Here is a 21,403-nt window from a genome sequence, read left to right on the forward strand (position 1 = left end):
GTCCTTGGTACTTATAATCATAATTGGAATCTATACATTATGAAATAGTCATTACATACTTCCCGAACTTATACATGCCTCTCATGGTCATAAACAGACATGCGTCCATGAATCGCAAAACAACATGGCCCCAATTTCATGATATTTTCTATATGACATGAACTAATAACCTTTAGTTATAACACACTGGTCGTTTGCAATCCGTATGTGCCGTATGTCGAAATAATATGTATGATTAATCTCTATTTCTTACAGAATATGTCATAACACATCTTATGAGGTGACATTTTTTGTTCACATAGAGGGACTTCTATTTGAGAAAAAAACATGTGAGGCAAGTCACCGCACCCATCGTTGGCTGTCCAACATCCCAAACAAGTTATCTGAGACAAAGGCTTCTTGTAAATGTTATGTCTGGAAGGGTCATTGTTTCGTGGACGACTGTAGGACTTCGGAAACACGGTAACAGGAGCAGGATGATTGTGAAGCAGATCTTACCATGACATACACCACTGCTTCAATAGGGAACAGATTGCTATATGCTTGAATACTTCATAGGAATTTAGGCTTTTATCTACCGCAGATATAAGAATAAATGGAGGTATATTAACACCTGTTTGTTTCGGGTCTATGACATTAGGTGATCATCCAGATGGAGGAGCTGGGAGCACTGTGCTACTGTAAACTGTAAAGTGTACTCCAAGATTATCTACCACACTACCACACAGACACACTTCCAAGTTCCACGATACTCCCGATATACGTTGATGCCTGGCTTAGCTCAGGGTGTGCATACACATGCATTTGAACTTGCGTTGAAGTGAGTTTAGTATAAAGCATTGTCAATATTCAATCAATATCATGGCGGGGAACACCAGAATCATGCTTCACACATTGTTCCCATATTCCCATCCATGACGAGCGAACACTTGACAGAGAGATTCCATTTACACACGCCTGAATCCTAATAATACAAGCACGTGGGTATTATAAACGTTTAGAACATCATTAATAGACATATTCAACATAATATTGACGCACTATTGATATGTGTTACACCGCCGAATTCCACAAAAAGCTGGTTAATGGTAACCAATAACGTCACAGTGTCCTGCGAAGCATTGTGATGCACTTCCACTGTTATGATATAGCCAATATTTCATGGTAAATCAAGATGACAAATCTTTTGTGATGTATTTTTTTTTCGAAAACAAGGGTTGTCTCATGGGTAGGTTTACTGCACAAGCCGATCGTGCGAAAAAATGTTCGGTTCCTCCTTTCGGTCTACGAACTGTAAACTATATTTTAAGAACGCTTCTCCCAAGGCATCTGTGTTTGTGAAAATCCTTCGACCTTCAGTTCACAGTTCCTGGTATTAATTGGAGACCAATACTGTTACAAAACAGAAAAAAACTCCAGAATGCCTTGATCAGAACTACGCATGACTTTCCAGCATATCGATATTGGAATAATAAAACAATCGTCCGAAGTCCATTTAATGAAGCCGCCACTTAACGTTACGATGTTGGGGTTTATGATCAGAACTTAGTTCAGTTCAACTGTTAATTACGGCGATACCCTAATAATGAACACTCCAAGGTACTCCTTGTGTTATGATGTCTATGATAAACAGTACCAACAAGAATATGGTGCCCAGGTTGCTCAGTGTTGTCTTTGGATCCTGGATTCCATGGACATGGTTTGTCCACCCTCAACATTTCTCGTAATATCAAACCGCCAGGAGTGTTTAAGTACCAGTGGTGAGAGTTGAGAATACTGTTTTAAAATTGAGGATAGAATAATGTCGCAAAATACAGTGATATTTTGTTTTTCATTTACAGGATATTTATAATCCCCACAATAGGCTCGTATAATAAAGTCTGTATATAATATACTTTAATGTATCTAGTAAAATGTGTTAATGCAGAATATTTATAATCCTAAAATTGACTGGCGTGATACTCTGACGGTATCGTTTAAAGTATCAAGTAAAATGTGAAATGTCTCCCTGAGATCCGGAATATGTCCATAGAGTTAAAATCAAAGCAATCGTACACATCTGAGCGATATAACATCTGTGTCACCTCGACATTTTAACATTAATAAGACTAGAGGGTAAAGCAAACCAGTGACTGAAAGTATGAACAATTACCCATCTAACAAACCCTCCAGTCTGTCCACCAACACCTGCTGGTGTATCATTCAACCAACACCTGCTGGTGTATCATTCAACCAACACCTGCTGGTGTATCACTCAACCAACACCTGCTGGTGTCTCATTCAACCAACACCTGCTGGTGTATCAGTCAACCAACACCTGCTGGTGTATCATTCAACCAACACCTGCTGGTGTATCATTCAACGTGATTTGAATCGCAATAGAGGCAGCTGTGTAGGATAATACTGTTTATTACAAAGTGTATTGTTTTGCTATACAAATGTGAAAAAAACATGATAATTACAAACAAATAACGTTATTAGCATGTCACTTGTGCTGAAGTGATTCTGTCTCAACAAGCAGCGTCAACTGCAGAAGTTCTGAAAGGAAATAACAAGTATTTATAAACATCTCCCCCATCCACTAAGTGTTTATAATACTGACTGATATTCATCAGTCAGGAAATATGTCACTACATTAACACAAAATATCATACATTCTGCAACGTCCTTTATAGATTTAACACATGTATAATGTTAAAAGTGAAATCAACTTAAGGTACTACTTTTCATCGCTTGCCCAATAACATACCACAATAACCAAAAACTGCATCAGTCAGGGCAACAACAAGTACCATGTTCTGACATATATTTACTGTGCAAGGTTTAAGGCAAATCATCAAATGTTGACACATAAATCATCTGAGTGAGTGAGAGAGTGAGTGAGGTTTTACGCAGCTTTTAGCAATATTCCAGCAATATCACGGCGGGGACACCAGAAATGGGCTTCACACATTGTGCCCATGTGGGGAATCGAAACCCGGGTCTTCGGCTGAACGAGCGAACGCTTAACCACTATTCAACCCCACGGCCCCGATATCTTCTGAGGGTTAATGTTGAAACAGTATGTGAAATGCTCTCCTTTGGACAGGAATACGTAAAGACGTTATAAATGAATATCATTCAGGATATTTTGAAAAATAATGTTATGAAAAAGGTATAACTATCCTTGAACACTGTTGACAGACATACACTATTAAAACACCATAGCATGGAAAGCCAGTATAGAATAGTGCACCAACCTGAAATGTCGAGTTGATTATCGCCATTGATGTCAGCAATACTGAGAATGACTCGGGCCTCTCTTGGCGTGTAGCCTAGTCTGCCGTCGAGGTAGGTCAAAACGCTGTACAACTCCATGCCGTCCACAACACCGTCTTCGTTCTTGTCAAAGTCGAAGACGCTCTGTCCAGTGGCTCCCAACATGGTACCCGGCAGATGCGGTACTGTGGCACCGAATACTGTTGAAGAAAACACGTGAAAGTTGCAAATTCTTGCATGACGTTTGATGTCGTTACAGGTGATATTTCATTCCATGATAATAATGTGGACATTTATATTGCACTGAATTCCTCACCACAAAAGGGAACGCTCACATGATGGGAGGGGGCAGGGGTGTACATGTATACACAAGACTAGATAATTAAGTCCAAGAAAGAAATAGATAGGTCTTGATTTAAAGACTGGTAAGGAAGGGGATAGTTTGAGGCCAAGAAGGAGCGAGCGCTATTCTGCGGCAGGAAAACAAACTACTGACGCCCAACGATTTGAGTTTGTACGTAGGGACGCCCAAGAGCAACTTTTCATTGAAGCAGGGGTCTCCTTTTCATTATATATATATTTTTTTACTATGAACTTTTTTCAGTAAAATATGTTCATTTCAGAGACTAGTTGTTAATCTAGGGTTTCTGCTGGTCTTGTAGATAGGGTGGAGCAGTTTTGTGAAGACTGATAAACCAGTGAAGAGGAAGACAATTCTTTCTTTTACTTTAAGTCAGTGGAGTGATATTAACTCTTAGTATATAATGTGTGAAAGCTTTTTAGTCCTAGTTGTTATCCTGGTAGCGTTATTTGGATATGTTGGAGTCTGCATCAGTTGTTTATAGCTCCCTCTAGGTTGGTCGGCTGGTTAGTTGGTTTGTTGTTTAACGCCGCACTCAGCAATATCCCAGCTATATGGCGGCGGTCTGTAATAATCGAGTCAGGACTAGACAATCCAGTGATCAACAGCATGAGCATCGATCTACGCAGTTGGGGTACGATGACATTTGTCAACCAAGTCAGCGATTCTGACCAGCCGATCCCGTTAGTCGCCTCTTACGACAAGCATGGGTTGCTGAAGACCAATTCTTACCCGGTTCTTACGGGCCCGGATCTTCATGGGTCAGCTCCCTCTAGGAAACTGTGATAAGAGATCTAGAGGATCTTCATACGGGTCAGCTCCCTCTAGGAAACTGTGATAAGAGATCTAGAGGATCTGAGAAAGAATGCCTGATCTGAGAAAGGCTGCTAAGTAAGAACCTTATGTTCCGGATATGCAAACTGCATGGTTTTCACAGATATAGATATATGAAATTCTATGTTGAGGTTCGAGTCAATATATACATCAAGGTTCTACAGTGAAGTTGAAAAATGGAAAACGGACAGATCGATTTAGCAGATCGATGTGACATTTTTTAAATTTTGACGAGGATCCAAAATAAAAGCTTTTGTATTTTCACCATTGAGTGTCAGCAGATCAGAATCCATCTAGGATTTGTCATGATCTACACATGATTCCATGGCAGTTTGGACCGCAAGATGATTTCTTATGAAGCATTGAAGTGTTCCATTAGCTGTGAAACATCGGCATAGAAACGTTGAGCGACTTGCTGATCTGTGAGGAAATGTCCCAGTGGTCGTGTGTACAGCGTGAACAGAATCGGCCCCAGTACCGAGCCTTGGCGGACACCGCACTTAATGATTACTGGGCTTTATGATAAAACTTTGACAATCTGAACCAACAGTGGCTTTTGGAATAAGTAAGATGTAAAACAGTACTGCATAATCCAACCTCATTTTCTAGTTTTGTATTGATGAATAAACAGTATGTCGTCAATATGGTCAAAGGCACCACATAAATCCAGTCAGACAGACATATCACCTTTGTCACAAGAATCACGAATCTCATGTCTGATAATGTCTAAATTGCGACATTAATACCATTATTTTCTGATTTGCTCCTCGGGAAAATCTATTGTCATAATATGACAAATAGGTAAAGAAATGAAGCATGCGCTGGTACCCAATCACGTATGTACATGATGATGATCATACAGCGAAATGGATGAAGTGAATTCACTCCGTCAATATGAATTTCTATACTAATGCTCTGAATGTTTGCTTTGTTTTTTCATTTCTTTTCATCAGTATTGTGTACGCAGCTCACGATAATAACTTTTACAGGGTAATATTTTAAATTAATTATATACATCTACGTACGAGCACAGAAATACAACATTCACTCACCAATGACATTCCAGCAGAGAGCAATGCTGAGGATGATTGTTGCCTTGTTCATTCCCATGTCTGTTCCTTCACAAACGTCAGCAGTCCCACTGTGTATTCTTCATTCAGCCTAGCTTATATACCCTTATCTGAGAACGACAGTAACTGGCATAACAGTAAGGTCATGTACCGTAATGACAGCAATCACTGCAACCTACATGGTGCTTCGGCTTGCCCGTGCTATTGATCACCAATATCCGATCATTTGTATGGGATGCATGTATAATTATCCAGTTTTATCAAATATCATAATACGGAGCACTGCTGAGCGAACTTCCTTCTCTGTTGGTGGTGCTTAGAGCTGTAGGACATATTTCACTGTCGAACATCACACATGGTGATAATTGTTACAGTAGACATGTCGGAATCGACTGTAAATGAATTATAATGCCTCATTATGAATGTGGTCTTGTAACCTTCCAGTTTCATGCCTGGACAGTTAATTAGATACAGCAATTTTAACATTATTACACCGTTTCCCCGATTTCGAGGTAGTTTTAGTTTCCTGTGTTTAAACACCCGCTGCTTTGAGACCTGTATGATATGTTCATACACCGATGCATCTTTCAATGCGTCTTTCAGTATGTGTTTCATCCCTGGCAACATGACTGATAGACTGTCACCTTCCACTGATTTGCCAATTGCAATTGCAACACAATCTAGCAATGTCTGCATAATGTCCGGTGTAATCGTTTTAGCTATTTAATCCTTAGATTTATGCAGAAAGACTGAGTTACGAAAATCTCCCTTCACAACTGAATGAATAATTGAGAGTGGTGACCTTAGAATATTATTTTTCTTCATCGAACTACACTAAAGCAGAATCAACCATTGGTATCTGCATTTTAGAACATTTGAGGCACAATCTTTCATGATCTTTCGACAAAGATTCAAAACAGTGTAATACAACTCCTCCAAGTAAACAACATCCAAGGCTGTAAGCAGTATGTCATTGTGTATTGAATGATGAAAAATGACCTTTGCATGATATACTGGAATACATCAGGAACACATCACTGAGGGAAAGATGTGAACTCACTTCCGGACTAGCAAAAATAAACCCACCCCACGTTTTTCGTTACATCACGGGTTTCTCGCGGGACAAAGGGACGCAACTCGGCACATGGGATAATACGTGCCCCATTTGTCAACAATGGAGAATTGACCTGTGGTAACACGGTTACAGGGAAAACAACTTTAGCATGAGGCTACATGTACAATTTTCACTTCACATATTACATGTACAGTCCGTCTTACCAGTGAGGGGCGGTGGGGTAGCCTAGTGGATAAAGCGGTCGCTCGTCATGCCAAAGGCCGGGTTAGATTTCCCACATGGATGCAATGTGTGAAGACTTTTTTCTGGTGTCCCCTGCCGTGATATGACTGTATTATTGCTAAGAGCGGCGTAAAACCATACTCACTCACTGACCAGTGAAGATCCGGGTTAGAACTGGTCTTCAGTAACCCATACTTGAAAGAGGCGACTAACGGGATCGGGTGATCAGGCTCGCTTACATGTTTAATGCATGTTAGATAGAGGTTCCTGATGTCCATCACTGGGTTGTCTTGTTAGATTCGAGTATTTACAGGCCGCCGTCATAAAGCTGGAAAACTGATGACTGCGGCGTCATAGAGTAAACAAACAACGATATGCACTAGGTCTATTTTTTTGCAAACTGTAGATATCTGAGAAAACATATTTGCACATCCATTTGTGTCTATATATGAAGTATATTCCATTCTGCCGTATATAACCAACAAAGTATATCTTGTCATACATGAATGAGTTTTTCACATTACCTTAAGATTTTGGGGCTTTATAGTTGATTTATTGGGTGCAACGAGACATGACATGAACCGACACAGCTCTGAGTCATTGTTATGTCAAAACACTCAGAAATATTCAACCAACACAGCTCGGGGTCATTGGTATGCCGAAACACTCAGTAACATTCAACCATCACCGCAGGCAGCTGGTAATTTGAGGGTCTGACAAGACATATAACCAACGATAGAACCAGTCGGAGGTGGATGACGCACCCTCCTCAGCAAAGGTATTGAGTACAGCATCCCAGTCCTCAGTCAGTTTCACAGTCCCTGTAGCGCATTATGTTTTCTTCTGCTTAACCCTTTCTGCAACGCTAAAGCCCTAAATGAAGCAAGTCTAGATTCAGGTTCTGAATCACACTTCTCACTGGGGCTCCCTTTCAGTGTAAAAGGAATTGTTTAATTCTATCAGAATTATATATATTCAGAGACTTAGTCCACCCAGATCTTGGAGATGGATATTATCTGCTATTAGTTCGTGGAATGGCCACTCACCTTCGTGGTAACAGAGTTCTCGATTGCTCTGATCTGTTGCACTGGGATTTTAATGGCTCATCATAGTAACTGTTGGGGCAACTTAACAAATAGTTTGTAGGAATTGTTCCCACGTTTCATTGTACAGCTCAGTCGATTAGATACTGGTTTAGCAGTTGTTGCTGATTAACATTCCAAGAATACATCAGGCGAGGGCAAGGCGACCCAGGCAGTATTTTGATAGCGGAGGAGCAGGATTGGGTTTCCGAAATGTCTGTGAAAACATGATGTGTGATTATCAACACAGATTGAGACTTACGATATGTATTACACTGTTCCGTGCATTAAGATGAAGTCTCAGAATACAGTAATTTATGGCAGATTCTTGAGAAAACCTGGGAAGTATCCCACAGCCACCATAGGCACGTCATGGGATACACGTACACTGTCTCACACATGCCAAGTACAAAGCTATTTACGTCATGAACATGATTATGCACATTTTTTCTTGCTAGGTGAAGTGACAATGTAATGTTACTTGACAGAGAAAATAGCCATTATGTTTAGCTTTTCATTATAAAGACCTCTTTCCTGCGATCGAGCGCTGCACTGCGAGATACGGTGGACGGTCCACGGTGGACATTAGGCTGACGTGGAGGTTGTTTCTGTTTTCCACCTCCAAATTGATGTATCATACACATTAGTCAATCGTTTTGTCTAGTTATGCAAATATATTCAGGAGCCTTTCGAATATATATGATTTTAAATGAAAGCAAATGAAGACAAAAAAGAAGTTTGCCGTCCGGGGATAAATATTGCAGTGGCTGTTGATAATATTAAAAGGTACGTGGGTATATTTTTGTACCAATTTGATGCAAAAGGGAATTCATGGCATAATGTTTTGAGATCGACAATCCCACCACCACTGTAGAATGTAGTACAAGGCAAAGACTGAGGTCTTGTGGACAGTCCAGTCTAACGTTAGTTGATTGCATCGTACACAGTTGGGATTCTTTGTCTTTCCTTTTGCATCGTTATTATCATATTAGTGTGTCAGCTTAATACGGGGAAAGACCAGAGAACGTTCACGGCTGTGGTGAGCGAGCATGGTGCTGACATTGTTACTATCATATTAGTGTGTCAGCTTAATACGGGGGAAAAGACCCAGAGAACGTTCACGGCTGTGGTGCGGAGCGGGTGCTCATTGTTACTTCCTTAGCATCGTTATTATCATATTACTATGTGTCAGCTTAATACGGGGAAGAGAACCAGAGAACGTTCACGGCTGTGGTGAGCGAGCAGGGTGCTGACATTGTTACTATCATATTAGTGTGTCAGCTTAATACGGGGGAAAAGACCCAGAGAACGTTCACGGCTGTGGTGAGCGAGCAGGGTGCTGACATTGTTACTATCATATTAGTGTGTCAGCTTAATACGGGGGAAAAGACCCAGAGAACGTTCACGGCTGTGGTGAGCGAGCAGGGTGCTGACATTGTTACTATCATATTAGTGTGTCAGCTTAATACGGGGGAAAAGACCCAGGGAACGTTCACGGCTGTGGTGAGCGAGCATGGTGCTGACATTGTTACTATCATATTAGTGTGTCAGCTTAATACGGGGGAAAAGACCCAGAGAACGTTCACGGCTGTGGTGAGCGAGCATGGTGCAGACAAACAGGTAACTATAATCTTGGCGAATCTTGATTCAACCCAGTTGACTTCTAATTTTCCCGAGCAAGTCTGCACGGTCACTCGGGCCTCATACTTGACATCAAATCAGTCACATTTGATTATGCGATTGTGGGACGATTTCCCACACGGAAATCTCTGAAACGTAGCGTTCATAGCGTTTGCATAATCGCTGATGGATGTAGGAGTAATATAACATTCATCCACTCGCAAGATGAAGTGGTGATCCTTGACGGATACATGCGATACATGGAACCCTTCCCGTAAAAGTGAATAGTTGTCATTATATCATAAAACATACTTGAAACACACACGATTCCCCAAGATACAGTGGTGCTGAGTTGCAGATGATGTACATAATCAACTCTACGGTCAGGAATATCCCACCCACGACGTCCTGTGAATAACCAAGACAAACCACTGATTGATATCAATAGCAACAACACTACCACGCGAAGCACTGCTGACGAACTGCAAGACACAGTTCGAGTAAAATGGATTTGGAAGAGGTCACCATCCCGCCCGTCTCAAGACTTAACTACAGAAACGAACACCCAAGAAAATCCGTTATCTAGATAAGGTAGTTAAGTGGCATTTTAAATGCTGAAGTACCAATGACGTCAGAACAGAGTTATATATTCCACCTATTAATTCTTTCAGTGCTGTGTTTCGATACTTAAACCAGTAGCTCCACCATTAGCTAGATAAAAGCATCTGTGGGAAATGTGTTGTTGGAGAATGGAAAAGCTGGAAGTCTGAAATCAAATCTGCCTTCATGGCCTGTGCAGGTGGATGAGTTCAGCTATAGAGGATGCAAACCCACGCCATCAATGAAACATTACCCATACATTCCAGGCTGTGGACATGTATCTCCGTGCTCACGTAATTCTTTAAAAGAATCCACAATGCAGCATCCGCTTATCAGCCCATGGGTAAACGTCCTGAAGGCAGTGTTTGTGTAAAGTATGAAATTATCTGAGTCTGTTCCTCAAAGATAGGTGTGTTATCTGAGGAATTCATGGTCTGTGTGTGGAGTTTCTCTTTACTACCATGCCGTCTCCCCGATTGCCTCCTTTGCAAAAAAAGAGATACCGTCATTCTCGTATGTTACATGACGATAATGTTCCTGCTAGCTCACTGTCTGTTGTTTGTTCCCACAAATGTGATACATCTACGTACATTGAACCTGGACCAAATCCCTAAACATATACCCACGGCGACCCTGGGAAGGATAGCACCACATTAACATTACTGGTGGCAATACGTGGACCAAACGGGTCATGTGGCGGGATCGTATTCCGTGGATAGAGATGACGAGTTGTCAGGTCCAGATTATCTAAAGATCGCTGGATTATTGCTCGAATGTGGCGTCAAATCCAAACCACAAACTTTAAAGTATCCTTGATTGTCGGCACTATATGAACTGTGCCTGTTCATAACAATTGTGTCCGTGCATCTGACATTCGACTGATGGCTTCACTGACATAATACACGGGTACTTGAGTGACCGTAAGTGTGATGCATCTGTGAAATTGACTATGTGTTTGTGTGTATGTGTGTGTGTGTATATGTGTGTGTGTACACGCGTGCGTGTGTGCGTGCGTGTGTGTATGTCATAGATCCCACTTTTTATCAATGGAGGAATCGTCTGATATATTTACATACACCTACAGGTTGAAGCACATGTAGCTTATAAGCCCTGACCTGATGGCAATTTTATCAGCTTATCATTACGGTAATTACCCAACACATCATAAACCTAACCAGGCAGCTAGTTATCTCCACATGGGTCCATCTGCGGTCCAGCTACACATTATGAACTCCACGTGGTCACATCAAGAAACCAAACTCAAATATGGCCCTTAGTTGTAAAACATTGACATTTCGCGCTGAACTTTTGGAAAATCGCTTTGAAGATATACGAAACAGTTCAGCGTGTGCATCGTGAAAAGAGGTTCGAGACGGAAGACAGTGAATATATAGCTGTTTCAGGTAGAGATAAGGATATGTTTATCATTCCGCGATACAATAAAATGATTATCATAACCGAGTGTATGTAACAGAATCACATATCTGATACAGTTCCTGTATTGTATACAATGTAAGACAACTAAGCCAGATACGAGTTACAGAATGATGTTTATTGAAGCTTTCAGAACGTGTGCTACCATAGTTGGCTATACTGCTTACAGTTTGTTGTACGAAAGTTTCATGCTATCAACGAAATGACATTGATTCATTATGAACAGTGGGTTCAGTCGAGCATCGCTGCGGGGTGCATACGGGGTTCAATTCGCACTGTTCGACCTCCCTCTTCGACTGGTCCTTCATTGACTGAAACATTAAAAACAGAGGGCTATGACAATCCGTGTGGCATGGTACAGGTACATGTGACTGAAAGCCTCACCGAATGCATATGTGTTTAGTCCTGAAAATACACCCATCGAATATCTGCTGCCAAATTGGAAGGAGTCTTCCTGAACATCAATGCCAACCACTAACCGTAATAAAGTTACTAGAGAGAGGGACGGATCTGAAACACGCAAACCACTAACCGCAATAAAGTTACTAGAGAGAGGGACCATCTGAAACACGTAACCGTAATAAAGTTACTAGAGAGAGGGACGGATCTGAAACACGCCAACCACTAACCGCGATAAAGTTACTAGAGAGAGGGACGGATCTGAAACACGCCAACCACTAACCGTAATAAAGTTACTAGAGAGAGGGACGGATCTGAAACACGCCAAACCACTAACCGTAATAAAGTTACTAGAGAGAGGGACGGATCTGAAACACGCAAACCACTAACCGTGATAAAGTTACTAGAGAGAGGGACGGATCTGAAACACGCCAACCACTAACCGTGATAAAGTTACTAGAGAGAGGGACGGATCTGAAACACGCCAACCACTAACCGTAATAAAGTTACTAGAGAGAGGGACGGATCTGAAACACGCCAACCACTAACCGTGATAAAGTTACTAGAGAGAGGGACGGATCTGAAACACGCAAACCACTAACCGTAATAAAGTTACTAGAGAGAGGGACGGATCTGAAACACGCAAACCACTAACCGTAATAAAGTTACTAGAGAGGGACGGATCTGAAACACGCCAACCACTAACCGTAATAAAGTTACTAGAGAGAGGGACGGATCTGAAACACGCCAACCACTAACCGTGATAAAGTTACTAGAGAGAGGGACGGATCTGAAACACGCAAACCACTAACCGTAATAAAGTTACTAGAGAGGGACGGATCTGAAACACGCAAACCACTAACCGTAATAAAGTTACTAGTTACTAGAGAGGAGGGACGGATCTGAAACACGCAAACCACTAACCGTAATAAAGTTACTAGAGAGAGGGACGGATCTGAAACACGCCAACCACTAACCGTAATAAAGTTACTAGAGAGAGGGACGGATCTGAAACACGCAAACCACTAACCGTAATAAAGTTACTAGAGAGAGGGACGGATCTGAAACACGCAAACCACTAACCGTGATAAAGTTACTAGAGAGAGGGACGGATCTGAAACACGCAAACCACTAACCGTAATAAAGTTACTAGAGAGAGGGACGGATCTGAAACACTGACTTGATTGTAGCATTCACGATGGAATTCACACTTGTTCGTGTTTGTAAATAGTAAGATCAAATTACGAAATTGTTCAAGACCGTCGTTTTAAGATCCCACAGCGCGTAAAGCTGAAACTACATGAACATATGATTATGAAACTCAATGATGAAGACGACATCAGCAGTTATCAGTGCCATCATCCTGCCCTCTTCACATTACCCCGACAGAACATATCTGGGATGAACTAGGGCACCGTGTTTACTGGTGTCACTCTCCTCTGTACTAGCAGCTCTACTCCGGGTGTGGAACGCCATACCCCAGGCTGTGATTATGAAGCTGGTCAGTGGCACGAGCGCAAAGAAGCGCAGTCGGAAGAAGCTGGGTTGCATCAGATACTGACAGAATACAGAATGTACCCTAAATTATATTTGAGATTACACTTTTTCAGTGCGGAATCTGCGATGTCTCAGAGGGTTAGATCACTGACTTTGTGTCCTTTCGATGAGGAGCCTGACTCTCATAGTGTGGGTTCGAATCCCGGATGGTACAAGCTACTGACTATTTACAAACGTTATATACTGTAAGCCATTAAAAACGCAATTGGTATTTGTTGTCCTGAAACTCACAAAAGTTCTATTGAAGATTTTTGCCTGCGATACAGAGGATGTAGGGATAAAAGGCTGTTATTCTGGCCCATTTCGAATTCGAGTCCCGGAGCATACGTCTCACATGAACTTTGATACTTAAAACTGAACCTTTGACATTTCTCGTAAACACAACCACATTCATGAAACACGTTGTGCACATGCATTACCTATACCCAGGCCCTGTAAAAGCACAAGGAATTGTGGAACTCAATCACTTTGAGAAAATGCCACCGCTTCAAGTTTCACACTTGCGAAATCGGTTCCAAACAGCTGATGATGAGGCAAGGAGGACAATTGGGACAAGTCAACGTCATTTCAGCGCCCAAAAGGTGCAAGGACGCCTTGCTGCCTTCAACATCCGGTGTCGTCACCCGTACCGTGGTCCAACCTTATTGCATCGCCACAGACTTGCCAGACAGCGATGGGCAGCAAATGGGGCCAATCTTGGCAACAGGACATGGCCAGATGTCATTTTGTCAGATGAATCCAGGTTTAACTTATCCTTTGCAAATGGACGTCCACAGATTTATCGACGTAAAAAGGAGAATGACTTACGCCAAACTGTGTCCTTGAACATGATCGTTTTGGAAGGGGTGGTGTCATGATCAGACCATAGACCATCAGAGGCTGCAGACCATCCAACAGCTGTTCCTGAGAAATGTGTGTCTTTCAATGCCCCAAAGACTGCGAGCATGTCTTGCAGCGCACGGTGGACACACACGATATTGACTGCAAGTGACCCCTCCGTTGTTTGATGTCGTTGTTGCGTCACTGATGTTGTTGTTGACTGGACATTTTCAGATGAAATTATTCACAGATGTTCACTTAAAACATATCTGCCAGTTAGGTTTATATATGTTGAAATTGGTGTGAGTAAAGAAAGTATGAATGTCAAATTGCGTTTTTAATGGCTTACAGTATATATATACATGTTACTTGACATATATGTATATGCGTACACAAAACATACGTTTCATGGATGTCAGGACCACACGTACCTTCGAGTGGTGGATATCTGTCATCCTCAGCACAACCTGAAACAAGCAGGACCATTCACTCTCCATGTATAGACACATTGCGTTTTATATTTATCCCCCAAGCTTTAAAGAGACAACCGAAAACCGAGACAAATTCGGACATACCTTCCAACAGTGTTTGTGAATTGAGTATTGGAGTCATGAAACAAGTCGAAAATCAAACATAATCGATTATAAACCTTGCTGAAGCATGTTTTATCGGAAGTGAATAGGTAGAAATGTTGAATTATGATAAATATTGTCACCAGAAAAAATGCGATATTTTAAAGAATACAGTGAATAAAACTACTCCAATCGTGGACATGGCGCCAGCCAGCCGACTGTATGTATTGAAGCGAACTACTTCCCAACACACCGTTCAAGAAACTTGGTACAGTGGTAAAGAAAAACGGAACCTGCGCCCATTTGATATGGCACCTCGCTTGGCTGACACTCAGCAGTACGGAACCATCAACAAAACCAACAAGAGATTATGTCCTTTATCCTTGGCTCGAATGGTGTAGCCTTGTTGAAGCGTTCGCTCGTCACGCCTACGACACAGGTTCGATTCTCTCCATGGATACAATGTATGAAGCCCAGAAACTGTGGAATAATTATTATAATTATTGTTATTGAATTATATTTTACAGATTAAAAATTGTATGTAGCATCCTGTCACAGTCCCGCTGGTAAGGTTCATCATCAGCTCAGGGCCCTTGCCCCCTCTACACGCAGCCCAGACAGCGAATGGGACTTCTCCCAAGAAACGCTGCATAGCCGAACCCACCAAGGACTCTCCGGAGAATATGTAGGCTACCCAACACCGCAGCCTTCTGCATTACCCAGAGTGTCAGAAGGGCTGTGCTCCCGATGGGGAACCCGTGCACTCTGATAATCTGCGCCAAGAGATCAGGAGGTACCAAACCAAGGGCACCAAGAACAATGGGGAGTCTGACGACAGTGTACTTGGGATGCAAACAAGACATTTCAAAGGCGAGGTCAGCATATTTAGCATGCTTTTCCTGAATCTTACCAATCACGCTGTTGTGAAAGGGAAAGAAAATCCAATGATATGAATAAATATACTGGCTTTATCAAAAAAGGACAAGATCAGGTGTGTTGGCTGGAATACATCTGAGGCTGTTTATGGGCTTATTCCAAAGAAGTTTAAAAGAATCACTTTCCATGACGCCTAGATATGTTCAGGGTCGTACCATGGATGGACCTCGGAGTCAAAGCCACAGACATAGCGCAGACGGTAGTAGAAGCAACGACCTATGGGAACCAAGGAAGGGCATCCACTGACAAGGTGTTGGGCAGTCTATGTAAATTCATTACAACATCGGCATTTCGTATTGATAATTTGTTTAAGAATCACATTTTGGCGATTGCGAGTGGGAAGTGACTGGTCCTGGGCAGCAATAAGGAAGCCCTCTATTTCACATTTAAGACCAGCCGACTGTTCTGTTCCACACACTGCGTGTACACACGACGCAATGGCTTCTCAGAAAGCTTCTCCAACATAACCGACTTTGGGCAGACTTGGTGAAGGACTTCACCTGGTTTACTCCCATCGCTGTACCGTCCAGCAGTACATCGCCATCAACAAAATCTACCTCAAATTTCAGATTCTGTCCAACAACCTTGGCACGCTTAAATAGCTGTGGAATTCCTTGCTTTCATCATGAGTCTTGATATGCATCACCAGAGGATCCTCCGATAAATAAATACACATGTATGTGCAAAAGAACACAATAACATTCATAATAACATGAAGAGCCTCCACATTAATCAAACCCCGTCCTCCTGAGTTGATTGGCACAGATTATTATTATTATTAGTAGTAGTAGTAGTAGTAGTAGTAGTAGTAGTAGTAGTAGTAGTAGTAGTAGTAGTAGTAGTAGTAGTAGTAGTGGTAGTAGTAGTAGTTTGGAAGGTACCGACAAGGTTGCCCTGACGAATCCATCGCCTGCCCTGCACTTGAAAGGTCTGCCGGATGACTTTCACGTATGCCCATCGCTGTTTTTTTCAAATGGAGTCTCTCGTAGTGATTCGACGGTCCACAATACACCACCTTTAAGTAAGAGAGTGAATATTTCCATCGCATTTGATCGGCAAACTAAGCGTTTTGAATTTTGCCAGATTTCATAGGTCTCGGCAACAAGCAAAGCACTATATCCTGATTGGCTGATAACTAAACCAGCGGCACTTGTATTACATTATTTGTATTTGTTGCCTGCAGTTTTATATGTGTTACTGATTAATTAAAAGTCTATGAAGTACGCATTACCGCAATAAGCGTTACAGTTATAGAAGCCTATTCTTAAAACGAAGGACATTACCCATCAGCAGTTTCGCAACTGCAACATTCTTTTCAATCACTGGTAGATTAACCTTATCCACTTGACAGCAACGTTTAATCTATATACTCTGGTTATGTTTTGCATAGGTTCGTTACGTCGTCCTTACCTGGTTAATCATGAATGGGTGGAAATGTTCTAAACTTACTCAAGAATAATCTATATACTCTGGAGATGTTTTGACAGCATCACCAACGTTTAATCTATATACTCTGGTTATGTTTCGACAGCATCACCGAAATTATAACTCTGGTTATGTTTAGCATCTAACTCTGGTTATGTTTGACAGCATTTGATTTAATACCGAACGCGTAGCGTGAGGTTTTTAATCTATAAAATTGTTAGAGCATCACCATACGTTTAATCTATATACTCTGGTGATGTTTTGACAGCATCACCAACGTTTAATCTATATATCTCCATTCTGACAGCATCATGACCGCGTTATTATGATTTTAAAAAATACATGGTTATGTTTTGACAGCATCACCAAGGTATATAACTATATATATCTGGTTCGTTGAATGTCCTTTGATTAATCCTCACAATCCAGTATTTACTGAAGTCATGGTAGAATGTCGAATTGTTCCAGGGTATTTAGAACAGAACAGGCATGTGACACTGGCAACTCAGCGATAAAACCACCTGTATGGGCAGGATCTAACCCCAGCTACTGATGATGAGTGGAACTCTTGCTTAAATACAGACGTTCATAACTTTAGTTTAGTTAGACCAGGAGCATGGAGGTCGAGAGACGTTAATGCTTTCCCGAGGCCTTGTCCACGGCATTTCAGCCATACTGTGTTAAGATTATTTGCTATATGTACACGTTATACATTCCCGTCGACAATAGATATCAATATAACCAGTAACAGGCATGCATAACAGATTTAGATAGAAACTAGTTGAGACATGAGACAAATAAACTATAAAACAGTCGTAAAATGAAGGCCGTAGATCGCCGGCAAGGACGAATCTATGACAGATAGGGTCCTGACTGAATTAACAAGCATTACAGAGATCAATGCTCATTGTGAAACTGTAGGTGAATCAGCAAACAACGGAACAGGAACCAATGCAGGTAATAAACTGATTTCAGCGGAAGTTATGAAACAGAAACTATTAACACTTCCAATCTGTTTTGGATGAATTTCGTAATCTTCTGTTGTAGGACCTACCTTCTAGGGCTTGGAATCAAACTCATACACTGAACTATTTTATTTGTTGGCTGTTTAACCACGCAGTATCAATATTCATATATGAGTAAGAACAATCCAGTGATTGACATTACCTGTAGCCTTCTAAACAATGGAACACATATCGGCAAGCTTAAATATAAAGTCTCGCTTCAACCTATTACGACACCTTTGCAGAAGGATTCTAACCCCACATGCCCAGGTGTAAGCTATCAATGTCGAATGTGAACGTTTATCTACACGAATACCTCGGATGCTCAGTGTTTCTAGTTGTCAAGCAGCTGTACCACTTCCCCCCCACAGACTCCAGTAACGCAGTACTTACGTTTGTATCGACTGATGGCAGTTCGTCCCCTTCCACTATAGGAGTTGCGCAGTTTCTGGAACCAGCAGCAGCCTCGTTTCAAGGTCTCTTCCCGAGATTTGAGGAAATTTCAGCCAAGCACAACAAGACTGGGGAATCCCCTCGCAGAGTGGAATTGCAACACATGCCAGGAGGACGCTCTGCAGGTTGCAAGCAAGTTAGCGGTGTTAAGCTATAGAAGTTTTATCTCCAAAAAAGTGCAACAGCCAGCAGGTCACATCGACACACTCTCAATCTGAGAGTAGAGATATTGTTTACTCACAACACAAGTTTACACGGTGCTGGCACACACATGTTCAGGAAACTAGACCAGGAGTACATTTGCTATCTGTATATGAAATACTAGTTCCCTCGTTCCTCTCTATTCATAAACTGAAACAAAGACGTTTTGACTTTGTCCACAGACGGCTGCAGCTGGGAGCGCCATTCCGGTGAAGGTTTAGAAACACAACGAATGTACAGTTTACAGAATGTCTTGGGGGAAGGTTTTTAACGCTTTCTAAATACAAATACTTCATGAAACGTCCTCCAACATGTGGCAGCCGACATGCATATCAAGTAATGTTTCACTGCCTTGGTGGAGCGAAGAAACCTCATTTGGAATGTGTGGTCGGCAGATGAGATTTCACGTTACACTCCAATGAATGGTATTTACGTTGACATGTGAAAGTGATGTCAAGTGAGTGAGGATGTTTTACGCCGCTGTTAGCAGCATTTAACATCAGGGTGGGGCACACCGGAAATTGGCGGCACGAATTGTATTTGTGAGGGGAATCGAACCCGGGTCTATGTCGTGACGACCAAGTACCTTAGCATCTGCAAGGCTGCAAGTGTCCTAGAGAGATAAACGTGTGTAGCCTAACTGTCTCTATTCCTTGTGACGAGTTGTGCCTCTGTAGACAAGACATCACTATAGTATAGGCGTCAGTTAAGGATGGTGGCAGGCACAAAACCTTAAAAACGGTAAATATTGACATTTAAGTGACTTGCAAAGCGGAGTCTTAGAAAAGGTTCAATGATTAACACAAAGGATTTATAACAGAACAGGGCACAAAATAACAGAACAAACGATTAACATGTCTTAATTACACCCACGTGCGGATTCTATACAGTTACATAATGAAGAGAGTTGATAAAACTTGAAAATTCAATAAAAATATGTTTATAACTGTACTATCTGAGAAGAACAAACATTGATTTTGGTAAATCTGGATGAAAGACTTAGAAACGTAAAATTGGAAGATATAGACATTCAATGACAGTGTACTAAAATGTTTTTCTTTTCCTAAAAAGCCAATATGGCAAGACTCAATCGGTACTTTAGACTAACGCTTAGTCTCTGATTATATACATTTGACAGAAACAAACAGTACCATGTAAACTGAAAAGGAGCCCCAGTGAGATGGGAGATTCAGGCCTGAACATGAGGAAATCTAGACTTGCTTCATTTAGCTCTGCGGAAAGGACTGGGCGGAAGGGAAAGTAAAGGAGTTCATGGACCGTGAGACAGACTAGTGGTACCTCATCCGGATCATCTTATTCTTGACCTTATAGGACCACAGCACAAAGCAGCAGCCCTTAGACTCCAAGAGTGTGCCTGGATTCCTGCACACCTCACCTGGGTAACGCCCTTCGTATAGCTGTATACCAGTTGCTCACAGACTCTTAAAGCAAAGACCCCATTCACACGACCACGTTTGCTCACATAAGTATACTTTACACATATGTAAATATACTTATGTGAGCAATTTTGGTCGTATGAACGCATTTGCTTATATGCAAGTTTTACACACATATGTAAATTTTCACCTAGCCAGCACTAGGTGCAAATTTGCTACATGGTATAAGTAAAAGTTTTTTGGGTGAGTATTTTCTGTCTCTGAATGTGAAAACCGTCGTAAGATCATACAGAGAATGCAAATCAAACATAAGAAAGAGTGGATAGGGTCGAAAAACCAGCAAATTCTATAAAGAACTTGACACGATTCTGGGAAACCGCCCAGCCTCGTTACCGTTGAAATGAAGATGATGAAACTAATCAAAAGGATGACGCAATTGATGCAGTAGCACAGGAAAAACAGAAAAAGAATGATAACTCAAATCTGAAAAGAAAACAAGTACATGGAAAAGATGACGGGAAAACAAAAGAAAAAGAACTTGAGAACACAAAAGGTATTGGTAACGAGAACAGAGAAACAGCTGAAAAGGACAAGCCGAGTGAAAAGAAAAGGCGGAAATCAAAACTAGAAATTGTTTTGAAACTAGTAATGGAAGGATTTCGTGAATCAAATGAAAAAGAAGAGGATAAGATCTTTGATATTTAGAGGAAACAGCAGATATGGAAAAAGCAAAGATGGAATCTGAAGAAAGACAAAGGCGCGAAGAAAGGGACCATCAATTAAATATGATGAATATGATAAAGGGCGTTAACAATTAACAGACGAGACAGGCTCAACCGATGCCATCACTTCATGTTAATACAGGTCAAATGTCATAGTGCGAGTGAGTGAGTTTAGTAGTACGCCGCACTCAGCAATATTCCAGCTGTATGGCGGCGGTCTGTAAATAATCGAATCTGGACCAGACAATCCAGTGATCAACAGCTTGAGCATCGATCTGCGCAATTGGGAACCGATGACATGTGTCAACCAAGCCAGCGAGCCTGACCACCCGATCCCGTTAGTCGTCTCTTACGACAATCTC

The 21,403-nt window shown here is 41.6% G+C and overlaps 1 protein-coding gene and 1 long non-coding RNA gene across 3 annotated transcripts; both read right to left on the reverse strand.

The window, feature by feature from the left end:
• Positions 1 to 2,451: 2,451 nt before the first annotated feature.
• On the reverse strand, positions 2,452 to 7,948 carry LOC124273535. Of its 2 annotated transcripts, XM_046708818.1 has the most exons (4): positions 7,867 to 7,948; positions 5,506 to 5,633; positions 3,240 to 3,458; positions 2,452 to 2,538 (listed from the first exon to the last, which is right to left on the reverse strand). In XM_046708818.1, the coding sequence occupies exons 2-4, from the start codon at positions 5,561 to 5,563 to the stop codon at positions 2,486 to 2,488; spliced, it is 330 nt and encodes a 109-aa protein (XP_046564774.1). In that variant the 5' UTR covers positions 5,564 to 5,633; positions 7,867 to 7,948; the 3' UTR covers positions 2,452 to 2,485. The 2 variants fall into 2 exon arrangements, with proteins under 2 accessions (XP_046564774.1, XP_046564781.1); XM_046708825.1 differs by lacking the exon at positions 7,867 to 7,948 and having other exon boundaries at positions 5,506 to 5,773.
• A 3,709-nt stretch (positions 7,949 to 11,657) lies between these two features.
• Positions 11,658 to 18,872, reverse strand: LOC124273480. The gene is made up of 4 exons (XR_006897662.1): positions 18,662 to 18,872; positions 16,725 to 16,854; positions 14,763 to 14,798; positions 11,658 to 11,867 (listed from the first exon to the last, which is right to left on the reverse strand). It is a non-coding gene; the product is annotated as an uncharacterized LOC124273480 (long non-coding RNA).
• Between the last annotated feature and the right edge of the window lie 2,531 nt (positions 18,873 to 21,403).

Source organism: Haliotis rubra, unplaced genomic scaffold (genome assembly GCF_003918875.1).
Source record: "Haliotis rubra isolate DU_JTF1 unplaced genomic scaffold, ASM391887v1 Scf1034, whole genome shotgun sequence".
In the NCBI taxonomy this organism is placed as follows: domain Eukaryota; kingdom Metazoa; phylum Mollusca; class Gastropoda; order Lepetellida; family Haliotidae; genus Haliotis; species Haliotis rubra.

Excerpts from the sequence above, each read along its gene's own strand:
- LOC124273535 (XM_046708818.1), bottom strand. The coding sequence starts at position 5,563 with ATGGGAATGAACAAGGCAACAATCATCCTCAGCATTGCTCTCTGCTGG. Across the intron at positions 3,459-5,505 it reads TCTCTGCTGGAATGTCATTG|TATTCGGTGCCACAGTACCG; the intron begins GTGAGTGAATGT and ends TTTCTTCAACAG. Across the intron at positions 2,539-3,239 it reads TAATCAACTCGACATTTCAG|AACTTCTGCAGTTGACGCTG; the intron begins GTTGGTGCACTA and ends ATTTCCTTTCAG.